Below are 20,243 nucleotides of genomic sequence, written 5' to 3'. Positions count from 1 at the left end.
TATACTGTCTATTTTGTGATGTTTTCTTAATGCATAATTTAATAAAGATTATTTTATTTTATTTTTTTAAAAGGAAGAGCTTCCTTTAAGGGGGCACCTCTCACTTAGCAACAGAAATTGGAGGAGGTTGATTAAGTCAAGACTGCCCGCAGTAGGGAATAATCTCTACCACAAATAGAAACATAGAAGACTGGCGGCAGAAAAAGACCTCATGGTCCATCTAGTCTTATACTATTTTCTGTATTTTATCTTACAATGGATATATGTTTATCCCAGGCATGTTTAAATTCAGTTCCTGTAGATTGACCAACCACGTCTGCTGGAAGTTTGTTCCAGGCATCTCCGACTCTTTCACTAAAATAATATTTCCTCACGTTGCTTTTGATCTTTCCCCCAACTAACTTCAGATTGTGTCCCCTTGTTCTTGTGTTCACTTTCCTATTAAAAACACTTCCCTCCTGAACCCTATTTAACCCTTTAACATATTTAAATGTTTCTATCATGTCCCCCCTTTCCCTTCTGTCCTCCAGACTCTACAGATTGAGTTCATGAAGTCTTTCCTGATACGTTTTATGCTTAAGACCTCCCACCATTCTTGTAGCCTGTCTTTGGACCCATTCAACTTTGTCAATATCTTTTTGTAGGTGAGGTCTCCAGAACTGGACACAGTATTATTCCAAATGTGGTCTCACCAGCGCTCTATATAAGGGGACCACAATCTCCCTCTTCCTGCTTGTTATACCTCTAGCTATGCAGCCAAGCATCCTACTTGCTTTTCCTACCGCCTGACCACACTGCTCACCCATTTGGATTCATTAGGCACCTGGGCAATTTACCTGTGCCACACCCAGTTTCTTGCAAGCGTCCAGGAAATTTTCAACGTTTCTTCGGCACTTTGCCATACTGAGCTTAGGCTGTTGAGAGAAGGAAAAAAGCAGCAGAGCCATCAGGAGAAGAAATTCAACGAAATCCTCCTCCTCTGTCCAGCCCTAAAACCGAGAGGGATTTGCCTCCAAGGCCGGTCTGGGACTCATCCGCGCGCAGCTCACTCACCACCGCTGGTGACGGGACGTGGATGCTGCCCACCGAGCGTGGCCTGATGTGATTGGCCAAGTGGCAGAGAACCACGCCATCCATGAGAGCGGCCCCGATGTCCTCGGGCAAGCTGACCTTCAGCCGCGACTCCAGGTTCTAGGGCGGAGGAGACACCCCCACGGTCAAGAGCCAAGCCCTCCCAGGAAAGACCCCAACAGGCCCACCAGCTCCTCCACTGGAGGAGGGGTCTCCGGCCTTGGCAGCTTGGAGACCTTGTGGACTTCAAGGCCCAGGACTCCCCAGCCAGCGTTGAGGCCCCCAAGCTGCCAGGTGTGCAGGCCCTGCAGGTAAGTGAGACCTACGCTGCGCAGTTGTTTGAGCTGCTCCCTCTCTTCCCGCAGATGCTCCATCCTCCTCCTCATGGTGAATCCGGGGTCCACACTGCTGTAGTCTTGGCGGGAACGGCCAAAGGCTAAAAAGGGGAAGCAGACCGTTGGGAACAAGGCGGCTGCACCTTATAGCCTAGCACTAGCATTTAGACTTAGAGGCTGTCTCGCGGTGCTTTGACAGGCCTCGCTAAGCAGTTTACAGAATCCGCCTCTGGCCCCCAACCATCTGGGTCCTCATTTGACGCCCCCCCCTCGGAAAGACAGAAGGCCGATTCACATTTGAGCCGGTGGTGAGATTTGAACTGCTGAACTACAGCTAGTAGTCAGCAAAAGCCACCTGCAATGCTGCGCTCTAACCACTGGGCCACCTTGGCTCAGAAGTTGTGGAGGAGGCTTCATCAGTGAAGGTTTTAAAGAAAAGACTGGACGGCCATTCTTTCTCCTGCTCGAGTACAAGCCCCCCAAGGCCCCCCCACCCCTTCCGGCTCCATGCCTCACCTGATCGGGGCTTCAGTCCAAAGGGGCCATGGGGACTCCCGTCTGCCCGGTCATAATCCTTGACAGAAGGAGGAGAAGCAGAGCTGTTAAGATGACCACAGAGGCATGCAAGGGTCAAGAATCCAGGGGCTTCTGTCTTGGCCATTTCCTGCCCCGGATGCCCGCTGCCTTTTTGGCCATTCCCGGGAAAGGCTGGCCAAAGGAGGACAGGGCAGCTCAATCTAGGGCCAAGACCGCAGCGCTTCAGGGAAGCAGGAGGGGAGACTTTCTCTACGGTCACCAACCTTAAACTCCCAGAGAACCACAAAGGGGCCCACAGAGTCCTTTTTCTTCTCCTATCAATACTGGAGCCCACCAGGGAGCCCGTCCCTTGCCGTAGAGTCCCCGCCTGGCACACCAGGCTCCCCTCTCCCCTGCGACACAACCGGAAGCCCCCTTCAAAATCGTGGCCAGGGACAGAGCCGCAGCAGAGGGGTGAAAGAGCTCCAGAATGGCCCCGGAGCTGCAGGTTCCTGACCTCCCAAAAGAGTAGTTCCTAGGACAGTGATGGCGAACTTTTTTTTGCTTGGGTGTGCACATGCGCGATGGCGCAATAGTCCGTGCCCACACCCATAATGCAATGGCCTCCCCTCTTGCATGTCCATACAACCCCCCATTCCTGTGCCCCTGACTTTCTGAACTTCCAGCTGGCCCATTGGGCTGTTTTTCGCCATGCACAGGCTCTGGAGGCTCAACTGGTGAAAACAGCCTCCCCTGTCCTTCAGAAGGCCGAAAATCAGCTAGCCAGCGCACCCAAGCACCCTGGAGTTGACATGGGGCAAAGCCTCGCATGCCCTCAGCTGTGGCTCTGTGTGCCACCTGTGGCACCCATGCCATAGGTTTGCCATCACTGTCCTAGGAAGTTGGATTCTTTGACCAGGGTCATGCACTGCTTAAATCTGTGGTGCAATTGGTTGAATAAATCATGTATCAAATCTGCAGGCAACGCCAATGGCACCAAAACTGCACGCCCTGGTTAAAATCCACTTTGTGACGCTAAGAGAAATATACACAGACAGACAGACAGACAGACAGACAGACTTGTACCTCGGAGGACACAGGAGACTGTGGAGACACATTCGCATGGTCACTGTCTTGCTACGAAACAAAACCAAACCAAAAAGGTGGAAATTGTAAGGTGAAATGTTTCAAAACGAAAAGTTTGGTCGGACAATGCGTAACGTGTGCGTGTGTGCACAAACACAGATTTTGCCAAACAGACACACACACGGCTAAACACATGGAGATGCTTTGGACAGCTCAGGCCTGTGGATGTCTGGAGAGGGAGCTCTGAAGGAGACAAGGGACCGGAGCCTCTGGGGCAAAACCGGATTCCACCTTGGGTTAAAGACCAAAAGGAGATTCTGCCTTCTCCCTCTAAGGGGTTAATCCACGGATAGGCCAAGTAGACTAGGACATGTGGACTTCAACTCCCATAATTCCTGAGCTGGCATGATGGGCTCAGGAATTCTGGGAGTTGAAGTCCACCAGTCATAGAAGAGCCAACTTTGCCTACTGCTGGTCTTGCTGGTCGTTGTGGTCATTTGCTGTTGATGGTGGTGGGTAGAGCACTTTGAGCATGAGTTAGACATTGAGTAGAACTGAGATAGTCACACGAAGGAGCCTAGACAGTTTTAGTAACTACTAGAAACCTGGATTGGTTGTGTATTTACTTCTAACCTGGATTCTCAAGACCCACCTTTGTCGCCAGGCATGGGGGAGCTAGGATGTTCCTTCCCCATGGGCCATTACAAGTTATGCATGGTGTGTTTGTGTGTATGTTTGGTTTTTATAATAAGGGTTTTTAGTTGTTTTATTAAATTGGATTGTTACATGTTGTTTTTTGTCACTGTTGTTAGCCGCCCCAAGTCTGCAGAGGGGGGGCATACAAATCCAATAAATAATAATAATTGGTTGAATATCTACTTGCAAGTAAGCTGAACGTAGCTATTGTAAAGTTTCTGTACATAGAAGACTGAAGGTATTTTTTGCTGAAGAGTAAACTCCTGTTTTATACAAAAGTGTCTTCATTCATTTATCTGGTTCACTAAACTGCCACATTAGATTCTGATATTTTATCTAGTCCTCCTGTGCTTCTCTGCTTGTTTATATCCGGACAGGCTCTTCCATCATCAGCTAAGAAACTCTGGTGGCCCAACACTTAAGGCGGCTGCTTGAACTTACGTAGCTTGTTCTGTGCTTAAGCCTTTTTTTAAAATGTGAGAAAATCAGTTCCCCCCTGATCCTCCCTCATTTCTTCTAGATTATTTCTGGGGATAATATCTACATTTCTCGCAGACAAGATCTTCCTTATTCCTATGCCTGGTTATTTGCTATGTGCCTAATCTCTCCTTCTGCAGATCCCAGGGCAGCTCCCAATTCCACAGAAACCAACGTTAGAAACAGGGCAGAGCCCTGGAAGACCCAAGAGAGAATTAAAGACCGGTTCCTGTCCAGGCCAAGGGAGACATTCGGGAGTCTCAATGCTCAGTAGGCTCTAAACCCTACTGAATCCGTGGGCTGCCCACATAAATTATGCTCAGCCATTATTTCTTCAAGTGGGGAGGGAAATGGACGGAGAATTTAAAGAAGGATCTTACAGAATCCTTGATTCCCACCATTAAGTCTCATTTTCTCTTTGACGCCTCACTCACCTCGTCGTTTTCGTTCCCACTGGAGCTCTTCCGCGAAGACTTGTACTGTAAAAGAGATTTTGAAGCCTGTCATGTGTGTTTAATCCCTTCAACCCTGTGCTGCCCCCTGGCCAGTCCACCCGAGACAGAGACCCGGGGCCAATTTGGCATGGCGGCCGTCTTAGGGTGCTCGCTTGGGGGCTTAAAATGCTGGTCAAGAGGCAATGGGCAGTGCTTATGCTCCAGTAGCCAGGATAACAAAATGGACTTGGCTGACCGGAGGAAGAACTGAATGACTGACAAACTCTCTAGAGAGAAATGTTTACTGGTGCATATTCCCCTAATCATCCCAGCTGCATTTCTCCAAACAACGTATTCCCCCTAGAAGGGCATCCTTGGTTTTACGCTGTCCACCTATTAAAGCAGCCCTGCATATCTCAAGCCTTTGCAAACATAGAAACCTAGAAGATTGATGGCAGAAAAAGACCTCCTGGTCCATCCAATCTGCCCTTATACTATTTCCTGTATTTTATCTTAGGATGGATATGTGTTTATCCCAGGCAGGTTTAAATTCAGTGACTGTGGATTTACCAACCACGCATGCTGGAAGTTTGTTCCAAGCATCTACCCCTCTTTCAGTGAAATAATATTCAGATCTAGGATGGGGTCTTGGAGGGTTACCTTTATTTCTTTTGAGCCGTGTATTTTGTCTTTTTTCCCTACTATTTCTTTTTCACTTCTCTATTCCTTTCTCACCAATTTTCTTTTTCTTTTAAAAGTTTTTATTCTGTTAATTTGTTTTTTTGCGAAGAAAAATAATCACAAACATAAACCTTAGTGGCTTCCGGAGGTTTTTGAGACTGGCAGAAATTGGTTTTTTTCTTTCCTTAGACTGATATTTGGGGAGCTGGCAGGGAGAGAGGGAGAGAGAGAGAAGAAATGGGGCTGGGGGCTCCTACCTTGAAATACTCCCTCCTGATCTGCTTGCTCCGTCGCCTTTCCTCGTTCTGCCAGATGACCGGCTGCATCTCCGGCCAGCGAGGACCGTCCAGGTGGCCCTTCTGGTTTTCCAAGGACTGCAAAGATAAAACGCCCTGTAAGGTGCTGGATCTGTTAATGTCTATCAGGACCCCCTCCCCTCCCCACACCTCTGATGAAAGGAGCAGCGCTTTTCCAAGCTGGCCTTCCAGCCTCTTTGCCACCAACAAATAAATAAAATTCAGAAGGCAGGAGAGTCCCGGCTCTTCTGGGACATGTGGACTTCAACTCCCAGAATCCCTGAGCCAATCATGCTGGCTGGGGAATTCTGGGGGGTGAAGTCCACAGGTCATAGGCCACTTTGCCCCCCCCTGCTCCAGGGCAATTAAGAGCTTCCACTTCCAATCAAGACCAGGAGCAGCCCTTGCAGAGCGCGGAAATGGAATGGAAACACGTGCAGAGGGCGTTTAGGCAGCTGGCAAGGCTTAATTCTGCTTCAATGTAGTATTATTATTATTATTATTATTATTATTATTATTATTAGATTTGTATTGTACATTGTTTTTCTATTACTGTTGTGAGCCACCCCGCCTACGGAGAGGGGCGGCATACAAATTTAATAAATAAATAAATTACATCAAAGGACAGACATTTGCAGGAGAAACTAAGTTACCAGGTGATCTATTGTTCCATATATTGATCTGCCTATTCGCCGATAGAATATTGATGCAATTCATGAATTCACACGCTTGCGAAACGTTATACTGAAATCTGTGGGAATTTCCACTGAAGATCTCATGTCTGGGACCGGACAATGGTTGATTTTGCCTGGGGCACTAAGTGGCCAAGGGGAAAAGGCATAGCGTATTTTTCAGAGTATAAGACGCACCTTTTTCCTCCCTAAGAGGCTGATAATTTGGGTGGGCCTTCTACTCTGAATGTAGCTTCCCTGCCCCTCCCCAGCCCTAACTAACTGCTAACAATGTTCCCAGCTCTTACCCACTTGCAAGCTCTTTCATTGTTGCTCTCTGTGAAGAATGGTTTCCAAGCCCTAAGTCTTTGCAGGGTTTTTTCCTTTGCTCTACTTGCTCCGACTGTTTCTTCCCAGGTGCTAACGATGTTCCCAACTCTTACTCACTTGCAAGCTCTTTCATTGTTACTCTCCCCAAATAAGTTTTTTTAAAAGTCCTAACCAGGGGATAAAATAATGTGCTGAAGCTGACCAGACCAAGGATGCTAGCCAGATTCTGTTCCCTATTTCCCTCCCTCAAAACTGAGGGGCCTCTTATACTCTGATGTCTCTTATACTCTGAAAAATACGGCAAGTATCTCCAGCAAAACAAAGCAAACTGAAGCATTTAGAGTTGCGTTTCTTCATTAGAAATTGCTGGACTTGACAAGCTTCCCCCATAGCAAGATGATCAGGATTTGAGCGGAGCTGTTCCAATGCTCCCCAACGGCAGAACGCCACGCAAGCTGTCACAGCCACCGCACAGCACAACAGATGGCGCAGCAAAGGAATCCCATCCAATTATCTGGTCCCCGGCGCACATTCAACAAGCGGAGGCAGCTCGTGGGCCACCAAAGCTATCAAGAGCCGCCCAAGAAACGTTGGCCACGAACACACGGGACCCTTGGAGGGAGAAACGCAGGATCCTTCCGCCCGGCTGCCTTACCTGCCAGCTGCAGGGGGAGGAGGGAGAGTTTGCTTCGTCCGCAGAAAGGCTGCCCAGGGAAAGGAAATAAAATATAGCAAAACATAACAATTGTTAGCTTAAAAAAAACACCACCACCATCTCTTTCTTTCTTTCTTTCTTTCTTTCCTTCCTTCTCTTTCTTTCTTAAATGTGCAATTTTTCTCAGAGTTTCCCGGGACCAAGGCAGCCAATTTCTTTCTTTTTTTATTATTTTATTTGACATACCAACACATAAACACCATACAAACAACATTAAACATTTACAATTTCCTACATGCATTTAAAAAATAATAATCTTTTACAATTCTGTTTCTAATTTCTATTCTAGCCAATTTCTAATCTGACACGAAACACTCTCAAAATGTATTTACAACCCAAGAGCCTATGAATTTTAGGACACATTTTTAAAAAAATCCCTAAAGAAAAGCACAAAACGCTGTGGGAAATTATAAAATTTTAAAACCTTTGCAGTAAAGGAAGTCTTTCCTTTTTTTAAAGAGTCCTGCATTTCTTCAGCCGTGACCTCAGGGAGACGTGGCTGTTTCCCTTTCCTCTCTTTCAAGACTGAGGGGGTCTCGGGGTCTCTCTAGGGCAGTGATGGCCAACCATTTTTCCCTTGGGTACCGAAAAAGCCTGCGTGCACGCTATCACATATGTGAGAAGGCCCACACCCATAATTCAATGCCCGGGGAGGGCAAAAACAGCTTTCCCCACCCTCCAGAGGCCATGTGGAGGCTGGAAATGGCCTGTTTCCAAAGTTTTGGTGGGTCCAGGAGGCATGTTTCGCCCTCCCCAGGCTCCAAAGGCTTCCCTGGAGCTGGGGGTGGTAAAAACACCCTCCCCCATCCCCCTGGAGCCTCTCTGGAAGCCAAAAACACCCTCCCAGAGCCTCCATGCAAGCCAAAAATCAGCTGGCCGGTACACCCATGCCCCTTGGAGCTGAGCTAGGGCAACGGCTCCCGTGCCAGCAGACATGGCTCCACGGGGCACCTGGGGCACTCGCGCCATAGGTTCGCTCTCACTGCCCTAGGGCCCCCCAGGGTTGTTCACGGCCTCCCAGTGCCAACGTCTCCTCTTCCCAGCTTCAATCAGCCTAACGTTTTCTATTATGGAGCCACAGGGAGAGCTCAGCCACAGAAAAACACCACTCAGTCCACGTTACTTTCGCGTCATTGCTTCTCTTTGGGACTCCAAGAGATCTGGAAAGGTGGAACACAGGCGCGTTTCCACGGCCCAGGGGTCGGCAACCTCAAACACTCAGGGAGCCATTTGCCACAGAAAAGAAAACACCGGGAGCCACAAAACTCTTCCGGTGCGTCACTGTTTCCTGAGTGGCCACAAAACTGGCATGTATAGTTGAATTAAAAGATTCTGTTTTCTTCTGGAACTTTTTCTTTTCTTGGGTTTATCTGTGGGGGGTGGGGGGGTTTAAAAACCTCAATGAATTGCATGCTGGCAGGTGCTGCACATTGGAACTTGTGACACGTATTTTGAGAGCTGTAGCAGAGGGAGGAAAGAGCCGCATGTGGCTCCAGAGCTGTGGGTTGCTGACTCCTGCTCTACAGGAATAAACTGAGCGAAAGGCAGCAGCGGCAATTGTTTGGTCAAAGAGTCCAAAGCAGAGAAAAGGGCTTGAAATGTGACAGGAATTGTTAAAGGGGGGGGGGCTCTCAAAGGAGAGGGGGGGCGGAAGGAAATCCCCCCTAGAGGACCAAACCTTTTCCTGCCAGCCCCACGCCCTGAAAACCTGCTTCCTTTAAACACAGCAAAACCTTATTCAGATGATTCGTGGGTGTCGGGATTTCTGGAAAGGTCGGGGGGGCTGCACCAACCTCACCCCTCCGGATTCCCTGCGGTGGGGGCAGTTTTCAAAGGGGAACCCTCCAGGTTTCGCTCCCCTCTGCAAAACCTTTTATTTTTTATTTATTTTATTATTTAGATTTATATGCCACCCCTCTCCGTGGACTCGGGGCGGCTTTCCATACAACAGGTTCACAAATTTATTCTTTCTTTCTTTCTTTCTTTCTTTCTTTCTTTCCCTTCCTTCCTTATTTACTTACTTACTTACTTACTTACTTATTGGGTTTCAATGCTGCCCCTCTCCGAAGACTCGGGGCAGCTCACAACGTATAAAATTCAACCCAATTAAATTTAAAAATTAAATTTAAATTTAATAATTTAAGTTATTTAAAATTCCTAGCTATATTAAAATCAATCGCACCCATGCGTACAGCAACCATACGATCATTTGTTGGGCAGGGGGCTGAGATCTAATCGGGCCAAGCCTGGCGACATAAATGAGTCTTTAGACTCTGGCGGAAGCAGAGGAGAGTGGGGGGCAGTATGAATCTCCGGGGGGGGGGAGAGCTGATTCCAAAAGGTTGGGGCCCCCACAGAGAAGGCTCTTCCCCTAGGCCCCGCCAAGCGACATTGTCCAGACCAGTGTTTCCCAACCTTGGCAACTTGAAGCTATTTGGACTTCAACTCCCAGAATTCCCCTTTTGAAGTCCAAATATTTTCAAGTTGCCACGGTTGGGAAACACTGGTCTAGCTGACGGGCCCTGGAGAAGGCCCACTCTGTGGGACCTGACCAGTCACTGGGGTTCATGTGGCAGAAGGCAGTCCCGGAGGTCATCTGACCCGATGCCATGTAGGTCACAACCAATACTTTGAATTGAGTCCGGAAACCGATGGGCAGCCAGTGCAGACCAGGGAGTGTTGGAGAGACCTGGGTACAATTTGCAGGTGGTTTTATTCTATTCCCCCCTCCCCCCCATAAAGCCCCCTCCACACCTTTTTTCTGTGTCCGCAGCCTGTTTTGGTCGGTTTCTTGTGCTTGTTGGGGTGGAGTGGTTCAGAAGCCTAAAAACAAGAGAAATGGCATCAGACGACACACAGGCCCACGTGAGAAGCCACAGGTCTGATGGTCAGCTCAGCTCCTGCAGCCTTCACTCCCCCCACTGCCCAGGGAAGCCCCTGCCTGGGCTGCCCTGCCCTGGCCTTTAACCTGGCCAAATTGTCCCGAGGTGGCGAGGAGCTGGAAAAGGAGCTCGAGAAGGAACAAAGCCACGGGCGGAAGAGCAGCAGGGAAAAGACAGTCTGGAACCAGGAGTGGGGCAGGAAAGGGGGAGAGAAGTGAGAAGCCAATGTCCGAACCGAATCCCACCCTAGTCGGGGCAGAAGAGTGGCCGGGGGGGCTGAATGTCTTCCATCCAGCCCGGCAGGACTGAGAGCAGGGGTCTTCCCAGCTGACCAGCAGGGTCATTCAGGGAATCACTGACAAACACCCCCCCCCCCCCAATGTCTGGACAATAAGTCTCTTCTTTTCTTTAAACAACATCATAGAAACATAGAAGACTGACGGCAGAAAAAGGCCTCCTGGCCCATCTAGTCTGCCCTTATACTATTTTCTGTATTTTATCTTGGGATGGATCTATGTTTATCCCAGGCATGTTTAAATTCAGCGACTGTGGATTTACCAACCACGTCTGCTGGAAGTTTGTTCCAAGCATCTACTACTCTTTCCATCAAATAATATTTTCTCATGTTGCCTTTGATCTTTCCCCCAACTAACCTCAGATTGTGTCCCCTTGTTCTTGTGTTCACTTTCCTATTAAAAACACTTCCCTCCTGGACCTTATTTAACCATTTCACATATTTAAATGTTCCAATCATGTCCCCCTTTTCCCTTCTGTCCTCCAGACTCTACAGATGGAGTTCATGAAGTCTTTCCTGGTCAGTTTTATGCTTAAGACCTTCCACCCTTCTTGTAGCCCGTCTTTCGACCCCTTCAATTTGACCAATATTTTTTTGTAGGTGAGGGTTATTATGGGCTGGGTCTCCTGCACGACGGTGTGACACCCCCGGGCCTGGAGTCCCAAGTACCTTGAAGCGCGTCCAGCCACCCTGGTCCTCTGGAAGAGCTTCTCACTGAAGGAAGCTCTATAGCTCAGGGGCCTCCGTCTGGATTCGTGCCCAAGGTGGAGGGAGGGAGCCGCGAAGAGTGACAGGGAAGCCGTTAGTAAAGTCAGCGGAAGAGAGAAAGAGGAGAGGGTAAGACAGTTAAGGCAGGAGAAGAAGGAGGAGGACAAGAAGCTGTGAAGGAGAATCCTCCAAAGAGGCCAGCAGCTGTGTGAGTAGGGGGAGCAAAGGCCATTTCAGCAAAGGACCCAGGGGCCTATTTGAGAATGAGCCTAAACCAGGGGCAGGCCAAGTTGGCTCTTCTGTGACTTGTGGACTTCAACTCCCAGAATTCCCCCAGCCAATCATGCCAGCACAGGAATTCTGGGAGTCGAAGTCCACACGAAGAGCCAACCTGGCAAACCTCTGGCCTGAACTAACTTCTCTCCTTTCAGACCATCCTGCTGCAGGTTGGATGGGACACGTTTTCAAGATGCCCTACGGACAGTGGGTCAGGGGAGGCCCCCATCGAGGCCCCCGGCTTCCCCTGGAACCCCCACCCCCCAGCTTCGTACCGGTTCTTCTGCTCCTGCTGCAAAAGCTGGGCTGCAATTTTCCGCAGGTCCGTCACCTCCTTCAGGTCGTCCTCTTCTTCTGCCAGCGCCTTTTCTTTCCGAATGCTAATCAATCAATCAATCAATCAATCAATCAATCAATCAATCAAATCCATATTGCTCGCTGGATAAAGATAGGGTTTTGTTGTGGTGACCCCCAACCATAAGTCTAGCGCCCATTCTCCCAACAGAGCTTGAAGCTGGTTGGCAGGAAGGTCAGAAGGACACTCCCACTGTCAACGCCCGATTGGTCCAAGGAGCCAGAATAGAAGCTTTAGTTGCTAACACCAGGGGGGATTTGTCTTTTCGCCCCAGGGTCTTTGTTCAACCCCCAAAGGGGTCCCGACTCCCAGGTTGAGAACCACTACAGTAGACCCCTGCGGGGGGGGGGACACTCTCAGGGACCCACCTCTTCTCCTCTCGCCAATCTTCGCGTCGGTCACTCTTCTGCGCCTTCTCCGCTGACTTTCCTCGCTCCTTACACAGCCCAGTGGAGGTAGAGGAAGGGGGGGGGAGGAAGGATGTTGGCGAGTGTGTGTAGGAGTCACTTCCTTTCACTTTAGATCTAGAAAGTCTCCACGACTCATTCACTTTGTCTTGCTACTTTTAATAGCAACCACAATGGCATTGAGACTTATATTCCCCTTTCACAGTGCTTGACAGCCCTCTGTAAGCGGTTTAGAGGGTCAGCCTCTCACCCCCAACAATCTGGGTCCCCATTTGACCCACCTGGGAAGGAGGGAAGGCTGAGTCAACCTCGAGAGCTTACTGAGATTCAACCTGCAGCCGGTGATCAGCAAAGGTAGCCTGCAGTACTGCGCTCTAACCACTGCGCCACCGAGACTCAGTGTAAGTTTTAAGACGTGGCTACCTTAATGTAAGAGACGGATGATCCAGTCTGGGGATCCCCTTGGTCACACGCAGCCACATCCTCTGAGCTGGGATCCAGGTAATCACACACATCGGGGTCTGGAGAGTGGATTAAAAAACAGGGAAAAGGAGAGATGCTGCACGTGGTCAGATCGAAGGTGTAGAAGCTTCTGTCTCTAACTTTTGAGACGTGAAGACGTGTCGACCTCCTCCCCAAAACCCCCTGGATGTGCAGGATTCTACCTTTAGGCAACTCGGGTTTGTTCCCTAGCAACGGATTGTCGTTACGGAGGGTCTGTTCCCTTGTCCACTCCGACACCTGAGAGTGGAGGCTGACCGTGTCGTCATCGGACGGCTGAGGAAACACCAGGGAGAACCTCACAAATCCTTGGCATTTTTCTTTTTAAAAATAATTTTTTTATATAAACAATCCGTTTTCCATTAACCCGTGTGTCGTCAGGGTACAAATATTTTCTGCTAACATTAGCCGCCCCCCAAGTCCTCGGAGAGGGGCGGCATACAAATCTAATAAATAATAATAATAATAATAATTATTATTATTATTATATTATTATTAAAAAATATACAAGCTTATTAATTATTTGATCTCATCTCATCTTAATGTCCAATGTTTTATATATCGAATATTATAACACTCCCATTGTGCTTTATTTAATTCTATTAATTATACTGACTATTAATACATTTCCTAAACTTTGCGTTTGTCTTTCTGAGGACACACGTTACAGAAATCAACTACTAGCTTGTCCATGTATATGAATCGTTATGAATGACTAGCACGTGTATTGTTGAACTACCTTTAAGTTTTAATTAGGATTTTAGAGATTAGTTTGTTTTTATTTGACTTCTCTTTATTGTTATTGTTACTTGTAATTTTATACCGTAGTGAGCCACCCCGAGTCCTTCGGGATTGGGCAGCACAGAAGTCAAATAAAATAAATAAAATAAATAAACAAACCATTTCCCGAGAAGATCCATGGGATGCTAAGATGCCAATTGCAGGGGGTCCAGGGGGAAAAGCATTTTGAAATTCCCTGACATCTCCCTGTCCCTTGCGATCTAGTTAAGGCCACAGTCGTAGGTGACGTGATACCAAACGGCTGAGCCATGGAGAAACATCGGCAGCTGAGGAAGCAGGTTCTTGCCACAGTTATGCTCATGTTTGCTTGACTCTGCCAGGCAGTGCGATCTGTTTGTTGTTGTTGTTTTACACGATTTTCCTCCTGACTTTTAAACATTTTAATAGTTTGTTTTATTCCCCTGATTTATTCTGATTTTTTCAAAATTCCCTGATATTTCCCGAACCGCCGTTTTCCCTGTTTTCCAAGTTTGCTGGACCCCCTGCAATTGGAGCCGTCCTGGGAAGACGCTGCCCCTGTGTCTTTCATGGCGCAACCAAGCCAGACATTCATTCAGTTAGTCAATAGTTGTCACAACTCACAACACATCCAGAAATGCTTCAGTTGGGTCTAGTTTCATGCGCCTAACAAATGAAAGAAAAAAATTCAGGGAAATTTGATGGGTTTTTTTCTTTTTTTTCTCTTGCTATCAAATCTGTAACGAAAGTTAAGGTGCCATTTTCAAGAAACTTGCTCAACAGTGGTGCTGATGAAATTCCTGCGCAAGTAAACAACTGAAAGTTGTGAAGTCGCAATACACTTGAGGCCACCAGATTAGGGAAGCCTGGTGTACACAACTTCATTGTGCTGCAGCATGACTTCTCATGCACAGGTCCCCAAAGTTGACAACTTTAAGACTTGTGGACTTCAACTCCCAGAAATTCTGGGAGTTGAAGTCCACAAGTCTTAAAATTTCTTTCTTTGTTTGTTTGTTTGTTTATTTATTTATTGGATTTGTATGCCGCCCCTCTCCGGAGACTCGGGGCGGCTAACAGCAATAATAAAACAATGTACAATAATAATCCAATAAATACTAAAAATGATTACAAACCCCTTAATATAAAAAACCAAACATACATACAAACATACCATGCATACAATTGTAAAGGCCTAGGGGGAGAAGGAATCTTAATTCCCCCATGCCTGGTGGCAGAGGTGGGCTTTAAGTAGCTTACGAAAGGCAAGGAGGGTGGGACAAATCTAATCTCTGGGGGGAGTTGGTTCCAGAGGGCCGGGGCCGCCACAGAGAAGGCTCTTCCCCTGGGTCCCCCCAAAGTTGCCAAGTTTGAAGACCTCTGGTCTAACACATGAAGTTAATTCAATGAACTACAAAGATTTGTCAGACAATTATGAGAGAGAGAGAGAGAGAGAGAGAGAATGAATCTCCAGCCCAAAACTGATGAAAAAAGAAAAAACACCCATGTCTTTCTTTACATTAAAAAAGAGCCGACTTACTTCCGTTGTGGACAGTCTCTTATCCCCATTATCGCTGCCAATTCCAGAGTCTGGGCCGTGGTTTTTATTGGGGTAGAAATCTTCTATACTGTAACAGAGAAGAACATGGGTTACGTGCACCAGGAAAGCAATTTCCAGTTCCCCTACTCTGGTCTGCAGCAGTAAGAAGAGACGGAGGGAATGGCTGAGTTCCTCAAAGAACAAAGATATCCCAGAGGCAGGACACTGAGAGGGGGAAATGAAGCCACCCCCAAAGTTATTGGCCCAAGAGAAGGTGCCCTCTGGTTTTCTTCCCCTTCCGATTAAAGATGCAATGAAGGTGGTTTGCCAGCAGAGGGCAGACTTCTCCTTGAGTAGAAATGTTCTGGCCAGGAATGGCGCATCGGATGAAGTTCCTGGCGTGGGACTCCGAACGGACTCGTTAAGCCATCACGAATGGTCAGTTCTGAGCAGGAAAGGCAGCTTTTTTTACCTGTCGGTGAGCGGCTGAGAAGGGACCCTTCTTCCCAGGGAGGGCAGGTCCAGGGAATCGGGCTTCTTGTCCATTCTCAGGCATGCTTGGACACTCAGGAACTTAAAAATGTGCACTTTGCCCTTGAGGCAGATCTGGGAAGAAACCGACAGGAAAGAAAGCAAGACAAACATTGGAGCCAGACAGGTGGGCAAGGAATCCCCCGGAGCCCCTCCGCTGCCTTTCAGGTGTCTGTGTGCGAGAGTGAGTGCTTGTGTTGACTGAGAACAGCCTCACGTAAATCTCCCAAAACTACTGACCAACTTCCCAGCCCAACCCCTTCGCCAACTTCATGCAGGGAGATGGTGAATTAGGAAACAAGGCCGATTTGGCACAGAAGCTCCAGGGGTTCCAGGAAAAAGACCTTCCAGGGCCCCAGGAACACAGGGCGGCCTCTTTCCGGCTGCCCCCTGTTGTCGTCAGCTCTGGCCCAGCTCCTGCCCCAAGGACTGTGGATGTGGGGGAGACATCCACATGCTGCAGGCCTGTTTTGCCCCCGGTGGAATCTGCTGATGAAGGCTCCTCTGACCAAGAAGACATGAGTGACAGGGAGGAGGAGAGTGTGGCAGACAGCTCAGAAGGAGATCAATTATCTAGCTCCTCCTTGGATTCAGAACAAGAGTTAATGATACAGCCACGCATGCGGAGAGCGATGCATAGGCAGCAACAACTGAGAGATTATTATCAAAGAAAATGAGGCCACCTGTGGTTGGGTGGGGCTGTGGTCATTAGTGAGGCTGCTATAAAGAGCAGCCTGTGGGTTTGGCCATTGTGGAGGATTATCTGACCGTTGTGTTTCGTGACTGCTTTACTGACTTGAACTTTTTGTGTGCTGATTTTTCCCTGCTTTGAAACTAAACCAGAGCAAAGTGTGTTTCACTTTGTGAAAGAAGGACTGTGAATTGCCTCACAGCTGCAAGCTAAGTCTCACAGAACTGATAAGGGACTTGTACAAATTACCAGTTTGTTTGGAGACCAGTGCTCTTTGCTATCCCAAAAGAGGGCTTAGTTTATGTGAATTTTCATCATAAAGAACATTGTTTTGAATTTTCAGACGTGTGTGTGTCTGAAATTGTATCTGTGCATTTGTGGGAGGAGTCTACCAGAGAGCCTGACAGAACCCCCCTAGGGCAGGGCTGGGCCAAGTGGGCTCTCTATGACGTGTGGACTGCAACTCCCAGAATCCCTGAGCCAATCATGCTAGCTCAGGAATCCACATGCGATAGGAGAGCCCACTCTGCCTGCCCCTAGGGGACCACAGAAAGCACCGGGCAGAAAAGGGGCTTCCCTCTGATGACAGGACCCACCCTTTCCTCCACAGAACAGCTGACCGAAGGATGAAGCCCAAAGTCCCCACTGCACTTCGAAACCGAAGAAGGGGGGGGGGGATCAACACACCTGGGCAGGTGGGACCTGCATCGGATTGTTATCCAGAACGATGACTTGCAAGTGTCGCAGTTTCCGGAAGCAGACGGGGATCTCTGTGACTTTATTGCAGGAGAAGTCCAGCTTGACCAAAGGAAGGTCTCCTAGTTCTGTAAAGGAGGAAGAGAGTGGCCTTCAGGCATTACGAGGCCTGGGTCTAAATCCAAGATCTCCAAATCTTGGCCGCTTTATATGACCCGTGGACTCCAACTCCCAGAATTCCTTGTTAGCCATGCTGGCTTGAGGAATTCTGGGAGCCGAAGTCCACCAGTCGTCAAGTTGCGGAGGCTGGAGACCCCTGCTCTCAATAGCCCGTGGACTCCAACTCCCAGAATTCCTTGTTAGCCATGCCGGCTTGAGGAATTCTGGGATCTGAAGTCCACCAGGTCTAAATGACCCCTGGTCTAAATGGATTCCAAGGAAGCTTGGAAGAAGATGGACAACTGCTTACCTTCAGGTAACATGTGGAGATTGTTTCTTCTTAAATTGAGTTCTTTTAAGGAGTGCAGTTTCCCGATCTGTTGGGGAAGGGCCTGGATTTCGTTGCAGCTGATGTCCTAAGGTAGCAAACAGGAGAAAGCTGAAGGCCCAAAGGTTAAACAAGCGTTTTCTGACCGGCTGAATGGTTTAACCAAGGGAAGGTGCTTCTCGGAGAGAGAAAGGCCTGTTTTGCCAGAAGGGGAAGGAGGAGGGTTCTCTTAAAACAGATTTTGGTTTCAAAGGAAAATGGTCTCAAAAGGCATCTCTCTGATGTAGCCAGAAATCAAGAGATGTGGGCTTTGGCCACACCTTAAGCATGAAGCCAGCTGCATGACAGATATCAAGGAAATGGAGCCCTTCCCTTACGAAACCAGGTTGCAACACCTCGGTCTCTTCAGCCTTGAAAGACGGAAGCGTTGAAGAGGTGACTTGATCGAAGGGTATAAAACCATGCAGGGGATAGAAAAGGTGGAGAGGGGAAAATTATTTTCTCTCTCACCCAATACTAGGACGAGGGGCCTCTCCCTAAAGCTCATAGGTAAGAAAGTGAGGACAAACCAAGGGAAATATTTCTTCCCCCAGAGGGTCCGTGGTTGATGGGATTCCCTTCCAGGAGAGGTCGTGACAGCTGTCAGCCTGGAGAGCTTCAAGGCAGGATGAGACAGATTCATGGATGCCAAGTGTATCTAAGGTGGTTATTGAAACGGATGCCCAAGTGCCGCCTCTATGTTGGTGGAGGCAGGCAGGGTTCCCTTGAGTCCCATTTGTTGGGGGGTCAGGGAAAAAGGAGGGTTTTGCCCTCTGTTTCTGCTCAAGATCCCCATGGACAATTGGGGGGCCACTGTGGGACACAGAATGCTGGACCCAGTGGGCTTGGGCCCTATTCAGCAGGGCTCTTCTTCTTAGGTTCTTATGACTTTGGGCCACACACGCTTCCTCATTCAGCCGTAAAAAGAAAACAAGAGCAAAACACTTGCAAAAATCTTCCCCAAAACCTGCAAGGACATGTCGAGGCATTCACGAGGTTAAACTAACTCAACAATACCTCTCTCTCCCTCTCTCACACACACACGCCCCGAGACAAGCCAACATTGACTTCAGCGGGTGCAAAATGCAGCAGTGCGAGTGATAGTGGCCGTACTGCGGTACACCTGCATTACTCCAACTCTACGCGAGCTGCATTGGTTACCAGTCGATCTCCAGATGCAATTCAAGGTGTTGGTTACCACCTTTAAAGGTGGATGGATGGATAGATAGATAGATAGATAGATAGATAGATAGATAGATAGATAGATAGATAGATAGATAGATAGGATAGATAAAGATTTATGAACTTGGAGCCACCAGACTGGAAAGCTTGAGGCCTGTCCGTTAACTCTTCTAGGCAACTATTTATTTCCACCCAGGTGCAGCTCAATGTGTTGACAAAGCAGAGTGAAGCCAAACGCGTTCAGGTTAACGAAGGACAGAGCAACGGCACGTACCAGTTCCATTAAGTCTCTGGACCTCCCAATTTCTTCAGGAATGGACATCAACTTATTATTGCTGACAACCAGAACTTTCAGCGGCAGATCAAATAGGTATTTTGGCAACGTGGATAGGAGGTTTCGGCTGGGGAGAAAGGAAGACACGGGGGGTGGGGTGGGGGTGTTAATCTCCGGCAGCTCTGAATTGTCCATACTTCAAGGGATGCAGGAGCCATTAAAGCCACGTAGAAAGGACTCGGGGTTTGGCTCTTCCGTTGCCAGGCCTACAACGTCCAAACAGCCTTCCCAGCCCCAGTGCATATACACGGAAGCGGAATCTACAGAATCAACATCTACAAAATCTTCACGGCTGGGGGTTTAACAAGTCTTTCTAAACTCTTCCCACGTTTCCCCCCCCCTTCCTCCCTGAATACTTTTTGTGGAGCTGAGGGGCAGCTTTCCTGCTTTTAATTTTCCTCCTCTGCTGCTAATCATGTATAGAGCTCGTACTTTCCCCTTTCTGCACCTCCTGTGCAGCCCGGTGGGGAAGGAGGCCCTGGGCACCTCTAAGCCAGACATACAGCACACTGGACCTGAGAGCAGCAGCCAGGAAACGGAGCGGCCTCCCTTCCACCCAGGAGGAAAAAAAGGCTGCTCTCCAGCTCTGTGGGCAGCTCAGCTGCTTTCCCACCGGGAGGCAAGACCAGTCGGGGCCTTCTCAGTATTCACCAAACTCCTGGAAGCCGAGACTGAAATACAGTGGGTCCCTCTACCTAAGAACGTCTCTACTTAAGACCTTTGCTAGATAAGAACCGGGTGGCCAAGATTTTTTTGCCTCTTCCACTTACAAACCCCAGCCTCCAAAACTGTAAGCGGAAAAGGCAGGAAGAAGCCTCCGTGGGGCCTCTCTAGGAATCTCCTGGGAGGAAACAGGGCCGGAGAAGGCGGGAAGAAGCCTCCGTGGGGCCTCTCTAGGAATCTCCTGGGAGGAAACAGGGCCGGAGAAGGCGGGAAGAAGCCTCCATGGGGCCTCTCTAGGAATCTCCTGGGAGGAAACAGGGCCGGAGAAGGCGGGAAGAAGCCTCCGTGGGGCCTCTCTAGGAATCTCCTGGGAGGAAACAGGGACGGAGAAGGCGGGGAGAAGCCTCCGTGGGGCCTCTCTAGGAATCTCCTGGGAGGAAATAGGGCCGGAGAAGGTGGGAAGAAGCCTCCGTGGGGCCTCTCTAGGAATCTCCTGGGAGGAAACAGGGACGGAGAAGGCGGGGAGAAGCCTCCGTGGGGCCTCTCTAGGAACCTCCTGGGAGGAAACAGGGCCTCCACCCTCCCTGTGGTT

General features: G+C 48.8%; 1 protein-coding gene across 1 annotated transcript in view; it reads right to left on the bottom strand.

The window, feature by feature from the left end:
• LRCH2 (leucine rich repeats and calponin homology domain containing 2) overlaps window positions 1-20,243 on the bottom strand; it is a 33,145-nt gene that overhangs the window by 2,249 nt on the left and 10,653 nt on the right. The window contains exons 3-20 of the mRNA XM_070760012.1: window positions 18,929-19,055; window positions 17,416-17,521; window positions 16,938-17,074; window positions 15,501-15,634; window positions 15,029-15,116; window positions 12,897-13,008; window positions 12,655-12,752; window positions 12,193-12,260; window positions 11,745-11,849; window positions 10,063-10,131; window positions 7,249-7,297; window positions 5,554-5,670; window positions 4,616-4,660; window positions 3,009-3,059; window positions 1,923-1,980; window positions 1,398-1,507; window positions 1,054-1,191; window positions 837-914 (exon numbers count right to left, since the gene is read on the bottom strand). Coding sequence (XP_070616113.1) covers window positions 837-914; window positions 1,054-1,191; window positions 1,398-1,507; window positions 1,923-1,980; window positions 3,009-3,059; window positions 4,616-4,660; window positions 5,554-5,670; window positions 7,249-7,297; window positions 10,063-10,131; window positions 11,745-11,849; window positions 12,193-12,260; window positions 12,655-12,752; window positions 12,897-13,008; window positions 15,029-15,116; window positions 15,501-15,634; window positions 16,938-17,074; window positions 17,416-17,521; window positions 18,929-19,055 — 1,690 coding nt within the window. The remainder of the gene's footprint in view (window positions 1-836; window positions 915-1,053; window positions 1,192-1,397; window positions 1,508-1,922; window positions 1,981-3,008; window positions 3,060-4,615; window positions 4,661-5,553; window positions 5,671-7,248; window positions 7,298-10,062; window positions 10,132-11,744; window positions 11,850-12,192; window positions 12,261-12,654; window positions 12,753-12,896; window positions 13,009-15,028; window positions 15,117-15,500; window positions 15,635-16,937; window positions 17,075-17,415; window positions 17,522-18,928; window positions 19,056-20,243) is intronic.

This window comes from Erythrolamprus reginae, chromosome 8, assembly GCF_031021105.1.
Source record: "Erythrolamprus reginae isolate rEryReg1 chromosome 8, rEryReg1.hap1, whole genome shotgun sequence".
NCBI classification, from domain to species: Eukaryota; Metazoa; Chordata; class Lepidosauria; order Squamata; family Dipsadidae; genus Erythrolamprus; species Erythrolamprus reginae.
Note: the sequence above shows the minus strand (reverse complement) of the source record. Positions and strands in the feature narration are given on the sequence as shown.